This window comes from Prunus dulcis, unplaced genomic scaffold, assembly GCF_902201215.1.
Source record: "Prunus dulcis unplaced genomic scaffold, ALMONDv2, whole genome shotgun sequence".
Taxonomy (NCBI): Eukaryota; Viridiplantae; Streptophyta; class Magnoliopsida; order Rosales; family Rosaceae; genus Prunus; species Prunus dulcis.
Window position 1 is genome coordinate 1 of NW_023010165.1, and position 7,243 is coordinate 7,243.

Genomic DNA, 7,243 nt, shown 5'->3' on the forward strand with positions numbered 1-7,243 from the left:
TGAGCATCTCAACAAGCCTAGCCTTGCAATGCATGTGTTTGTCATCCGGGAACTCATCAAATTCTCCCCTCACAAGAATTTTCTTAAGTGATTCTTTGGATGTTCCAATTATCTGCATAACAGCAGTCATGGCCTCAGGAACAGAAGAGAGCTTTTTCGGCATTTTGTTGAGCTCTGAAAGGTAAGAATTCAGCTTGTCATTGATCTTCTTTACAATATCAGGCAAGTTTCTAGCTATGCTAGCCGCTTGAATTTGGACCAACTTGTCAGCCAAAACCTGAATTCCAACCATAGACTTATCAATCTTCGAAAGAAAAGGATCAGTTTCAAATAATCGATCTGCAATAGCCCTCGCCTCCTCAAACGTTTCATCGCGAATTCGGTTCCTTACACAGACATAGCCAAGACCAATGTCCACATCATCAGCTGTAACCTTCTCCAGCAGTCCCTCTGGTGCCATATCAACCTTTGTAACCACAGCCAGAGTCCTCTCACCAGTTTTATCCACACTCCGCGACATACTAATTGACTCACATGTGCTAAAATCAGCAGAAGCAGATAACACATTCAAAATGATGCTCTCTTCGGGCTTTATATACTTCATGATTATATCTTTGATTTGATCATAGATATTCTCAGGCTGGCCACGAACTGGAACCCTAGTGATTCCAGGGAGGTCAACCATGGTCAAATCAGGCACACCATTCTTCTTCACCAACAAGGTCAATGGGGTGGCTGAAATTCCCTTGCTGTCCCCAGCAATCAGATTGGTGGCATTCACAATGTCCTCAGAAATGTTGTCCTCATCGGTGTGCTCAACTCTGCCTGTTGAAATATAAGTGGTGAGCTGATGAGAGTGTGATTAAAGTCCCTAAGCTGAAATGGTGTATTCACTTAGTCTCTAAAATAGGCAAGTGTGAGGCGTCAGTTAGTGTTAAGTGGCTATAGCCACGTGTAAAGATCTTAGAAGGCAGTTTTGAATGTAAGGCTGTGATTCTCAAGTGATGTAAGAGAATCCAGCTATTTCTCTAACGGTTATATAGCACACACTGTGCTTGCCCGAAATACATAAGTCAGAGCATTCATATACAAAAATACAGAAGTTTTATTTCAGCTAAGCTCTCGGTTTTCCTCTTGCATATTGTTTTCTCTTCTTCTCCAAAACCTATACAAAACTCTAACATGGCCTCAGAGCCAGGTTGGATCATTTAGATCTGGGCGTAATCTGTAAAGTCACTGAGCTCCATTGAAGCTCACCTAAAGCTCTGTTTGAGCATCTGAGAAGAAAAGTAAATTGATCTGAACCAAAGGATGTCTGGGTCAGGAGGCTCGGAGGTGAGAACGCCAATCTTCTCCGGTGAGAACTACGAGTTCTGGCGGATTAAGATGGTAACGATTTTCAAGTCTCTTGGACTATGGAGTCTGGTAGAAAAGGGGATTCCAGTTTCTGATTCAAAGATGAAGAAGAAGGCTGAAGAATCATCGGAAGAAGAAGTTGATGCAGAGATGATTGTTGTGCTCATGAAGGACGCGAAGGCTCTAGGCATTATACAGAATGCTGTCTCTGACCAGATTTTTCCTCGGATTGCAAATGCAGATTCATCCCAAATGGCATGGAGTTTACTCTACAGTGAGTATCATGGAGGTGATCAGGTCAGATCTGTAAAACTTCAGAATCTCAGAAGAGAATTTGAATATATGAGAATGCGTGAGAATGAACCTCTAACTGCATATCTCACTCGATTGAATGAACTGATAAATCAAATGAAGACATTTGGAGAAGTGCTACCAAATGAGAGGCTGGTTCAGAAAGTGTTAATCAGTCTTAGTAAAATATATGACCCTATCTGTTTGGTGATAGAAAATACGAAGAGTTTGGAGACTATTGAATTGCAGGAAGTCATTGCAATTCTGAAGAGCCAAGAGCAGCGTTTTGACATGCATAATGTGGATACTGCTGAGAAGGCATTTGGCTCTTTCTCAGTTAATACACAAGGGCAGAACAAGAATAATGCTCAGTCTGGTTCTGCCAAGTCTCAGAAGAGTTGGAAGCCAAACAACAAACCATGGGAGTCTAGACAGAAGCCACAGCAAGCTGGCACTGGACAGATTTCAAATGGATCACATTCTGTGCAGCAAGATGGGGTGAAGCCTCAATGCAAAGTCTGCTCTAAATTTCACTATGGAGAATGCAGATATAAGGGTCAATCCAAGTGCTATAAGTGTGATAGATTTGGACATTGGGCCAGAGACTGCACTGCAAACAAAGGAGGACAGAAAGCAAATAATGCAAGCCAAGTAGAAGTAAAAGGGAATCTGTTTTTTGCAAACTGTGCAATTTCAGAAAAGGGTGAAAATGGAGAATGGTATGTAGACAGTGGCTGCAGTAACCACATGACTGGGAAGAAGGAGCTGTTAATTGACATAAACTCAAAGGTCACAGGCAAGGTGCAAATGCCAACAGGGGAGCTTGTAAGTATAGCCGGCATGGGCACTTTGGTGCTTGACACAAACTCTGGTTCAAAGTATATCAGAGAGGTCATGTATCTGCCTGGTTTGAGAGAAAATCTCTTGAGTGTGGGCCAAATGGATGAACATGGTTATCATTTGGTATTTGGGAGCAGCATGTGCAGCATCTATGATAGTTCTTCTCTTGAGAACCTTGTTATGAAGGTGGAAATGAGAAAGAATAGATGTTATCCACTATCATTACCCTCAAATGATTTTGTTGCACTAAGAGCTGGTGTAGTCAGCTCTACTTGGGTTTGGCATAAAAGAATGGGGCATTTACACTTGAAAGGCCTAAACCAACTCAAGGAAAAAGGGATGGTACATGGGCTGCCACATTTGGAAACTGTAGATGGAGTGTGTGACGGCTGCCAATTAGGAAAACAACACAGAGAGTGGTTTCCTAAAGATCAAGCATGGAGAGCTAGTACACCTCTTGAACTTATTCACATGGACTTGTGTGGACCAATGCAAAATGAATCTCTAGGAGGTAACAAATATTTCATGTTACTCATAGATGATTTTACAAGAATGATTTGGGTCTACTTCTTGAGATACAAGTCGGATGCACTAAATTGTTTTCGAAAATTCAAGTCTATGGTGGAGTTGCAAAGTGGTTACAAAGTGAAATGTATTCGAAGTGATAGAGGGGGTGAGTTCACTTCTAGTGAATTCAATAAACTATGTGAAGAAGCAGGGATTCAAAGACAATTCTCCATGGCTTACACACCCCAGCAAAATGGAGTGGTAGAGAGAAAAAATAGGACTGTGGTAGAGATGGCTAAGGCTATGTTGCATGAGAAGGAGCTGCCTTATTATCTGTGGGCAGAAGCTGTCCACACAGCAGTGTACATCTTGAATAGATGTCCTACTAAGGCTCTTAGGGACAAGACTCCTTTTGAGGCCTATAGCACCAGAAAACCAGGTGTTGCTCATTTAAAAGTGTTTGGCAGTGTGTGTTTTGTGCATAAACCAGAGGAGAATAGACAGAAATTGGATGCCAAAAGCACAAGGGGAGTTTTTGTTGGATATGCAACATGTGAGAAGGGCTATAGAGTGTTTGATCCTATCACTAGAAAACTACTCTTATCAAGGGATGTTGTATTTGATGAAGGAACAAGCTGGAATTGGAAGGAAGTGTCTGACAATTCTGTGGTTATGATGAACTTTGAGGAGCAGCCTAGAAATTCTCAAGTGGACTCGTTTGAGACACCTATAGGGCCTCAAAATTCTGTTTTCACTGCTGGAAACTCAGCAGCTTCCTATGGAGAATCAAGCAAGGAAGGCAGTAGGTTGGAAGACACTCAGACCTTCGATCATACACCATTGAAATGGAGGAAGTTGGATGACATTTTGGCACAATGCAACCTGTGCACAATGGAGCCTGAGAAGTTTGAAGAAGCTGTGAAGGAGGAATCATGGTTGAAGGCAATGAAAGATGAGTTGAATATGATAGAAAAGAATAAGACATGGGAACTTGTTGACAGACCTATGGAAAAACCAGTTATTGGAGTTAAATGGGTGTTTAAAACTAAGCTAAATTTGGATGGCTCAGTGCAGAAGAATAAAGCAAGACTGGTGGCCAAGGGATACTCACAAAAACCAGGGGTGGACTACAATGAAACGTTTGCACCAGTGGCTAGATTAGACACTATTCGAACCTTGATTGCCCTTGCAGCTGAGAAGGGTTGGCAGCTGTACCAATTGGATGTCAAGTCAGCTTTTCTAAATGGTATTTTAGAGGAAGAAGTGTATGTAGACCAGCCGGAAGGTTTTGTGATAAAAGGAAGTGAAAGCAAGGTTTACAAACTACACAAAGCTCTATATGGCTTGAAACAGGCGCCAAGAGCTTGGTATAGTGAAATTGATGGTTATTTTGCTGAGTGTGGTTTCACAAAGAGCCAAAGTGAGGCCACTCTTTATGTCAAAGCAAGAGGTGAAGCAAGCATCTTGATAGTATCCATTTATGTAGATGATATAGTCTACACTGGAAATGATCAAGAAATGATAGAAGACTTCAAGAAGGACATGAAGGAGAAATATGAAATGACTGATCTGGGGCTCTTGCATCATTTCTTGGGAATGGGTGTAATTCAAACACCAACAAGCATATTCATTCATCAGAAGAAATATGCAACAACTCTGTTAAGCAGATTTGGTTTGAATGAGTGTAAGCCGGTGTCTACTCCTCTAGTTACCTCAGAGAAACTAAGTAAGGATGATGGAAGTGGATTGGCAAGTGAAGAACAATACAGAAGGATTGTTGGAAGTCTGCTGTATCTCACAGCTACTAGACCTAACATTATGTTTGCAGCCAGTTTGCTTGCAAGGTTCATGCATTGTCCCACTAGCAAACATCTTGGAACAGCAAAACGTGTTCTTAGATATGTAAAAGGAACTCTAGATTATGGTCTAGAGTATGTGAAAGGAAAAGAGGCAGTCCTAATTGGCTATTGTGACAGTGATTGGAGTGGTTCTGTGGATGATAGTGAGAGCACCTCTGGATATGCTTTTTCTTTTGGTAGTGGAGTGTTTGCTTGGGCCTCAGTCAAGCAAATTGTGTTGCACTCTCTACTGCTGAAGCAGAATACATCAGTGCCTCTGAAGCAACAACACAAGCTATTTGGTTGAGATTTGTCTTAGAAGATTTTGGAGAACTTCAAACAGAAGCTACACCTCTACATTGTGACAACATTTCAGCTATTGCCATTACAAGGAATCCTGTGTTTCATAAAAAAAAACCAAGCATATCGATCGAAGGTATCATTTTATTAAAGATGCTTTGCAAGAAGGAACTGTGGATCTGATTTATTGTCCCACAAATGAGCAACTAGCAGACATTTTTACTAAGGCATTGGCTAAGGATCGTTTCTGCTATCTCAGAGAGAAACTTGGTGTGAAATCAGCTCACAACTTAAAGGGGAGTGTTGAAATATAAGTGGTGAGCTGATGAGAGTGTGATTAAAGTCCCTAAGCTGAAATGGTGTATTCACTTAGTCTCTAAAATAGGCAAGTGTGAGGCGTCAGTTAGTGTTAAGTGGCTATAGCCACGTGTAAAGATCTTAGAAGGCAGTTTTGAATGTAAGGCTGTGATTCTCAAGTGATGTAAGAGAATCCAGCTATTTCTCTAACGGTTATATAGCAAACACTGTGCTTGCCCGAAATACATAAGTCAGAGCATTCATATACAGAAATACAGAAGTTTTATTTCAGCTAAGCTCTCGGTTTTCCTCTTGCATATTGTTTTCTCTTCTTCTCCAAAACCTATACAAAACTCTAACACTGCCATTGTACTCCAGTGAAAGCTCTGGTTCAGGATCAGAGTGATGCTGAAGCCTCATTACGAGAGGAACCCTTGTGCAGATGCCTTGTCCACGCGGCAGGCTGATGCCGGCGAGGGACTCAAGAACACTGGATTTGCCAGATGACTGGTCTCCCACAACAACAATGGTGGGCAGCTGGATGCCTTCATCCATAACCATGAGGTTGCGGAGCTTGTCAATGGCATCAAGCATGGGGCGGATTCTGTCATTGTAGGAGGAGACAATTGGTGCGTTTGATGAGGTTGGTGAAAAGCCTTCTTCATCATCTTGAAAAATGGATAAGCTTGACGATCTGCTTTCTGAATCAGTCTCAGATGACGCCATTTTCTGGGACTCAGATATAATTGAAAGACAAAAAAACAAAGAAGAAGGGGTCCTCGCTCTCCAACGAAGGTTACTAGTTTGTTGTATGTAAAGGCGAACCTCACCTCTGCCTAACAAAGAAAGACTGGTAAATCGTAGAAAAACAGAGGGGAGAAAAAGGAGCAAGACACAAGGACATGAACATGACATCGTGCTAAATACGTTTCAGAAACATCGTGTTTAAAGAACCAAACAAAAAAAGCATTCTGTAGTAAGGCACCTTCTATAGTGCACCAGGTGCACCCATGCACCATTTGTCCTTTATGATATTTTCAAAATTTTTAAAAAATTAGTTACCGGTTATACAAGTTATCAAGTTTTCACTTTTTGAAAATGCAATTGCATAAGGGTCATGCAATTATGCATTTTCCGTTTGGCAATTGGCATATGATTAGATAGTGATTTACAGTAGTTTGGATATGAGAGTACCATAACATTGTAAAAGGATCCTAAAACTTATAAGTTACAAGATTTAGGTAGCGATTTACAAGTTTTTGAACAAGGATTACAACATTAGGGTTCACCTAATCCATAATGTTGTAAATGAAGTTATCAAGTTTTCACTTTTTTAAAAATGCAATTGCATAAGGGTCATGCAATTATGCCCTTCCTGTTTGGCAATTGGCATATAATTGGATAGTGATTTACAGTAGTTTGGATATGAGAGTACCATAACATTGTAAAAGGATCATAAAACTTATAAGTTACAAGATTTGAGTAGTGATTTACAAGTTTTTGAACAAGGATTACAACATTAGGGTTCACCTAATCCATAATGTTGTAAATACTCATTTATAAGGATATGGATCCACATTATAAGGAATTGGTAACTCCGGATCATAAGGATGTAAATTGGGTCCTTATTCAAGTAAAATGAGGGTTTACAATATTAAGGTCTCGTATTTCTCTTTTATGGATAGTTATGCTCTAGAAGATTGTAAAACACATCCTTAATGTTGTAATATTGTCATTTACAAAGAGAATGACGTCTAGTACAATATTAAGGTAACTAGGGACATTAGGAAAGTAAATTGGGTCCTTATAAGTGT

General features: G+C 40.5%; 1 protein-coding gene across 1 annotated transcript; it reads right to left on the minus strand.

The window, feature by feature from the left end:
* Nucleotides 1-4: 4 nt before the first annotated feature.
* LOC117613083 (putative dynamin-related protein 4A) lies at nucleotides 5-6,267 on the minus strand (the record flags this gene model as incomplete). Its single annotated transcript, XM_034341725.1, has 2 exons — nucleotides 5,795-6,267; nucleotides 5-825 (listed from the first exon to the last, which is right to left on the minus strand). Coding segments are annotated over exons 1-2 (1,182 nt in total), but the record flags the coding sequence as incomplete, so codon positions are not given.
* Nucleotides 6,268-7,243: the final 976 nt, after the last annotated feature.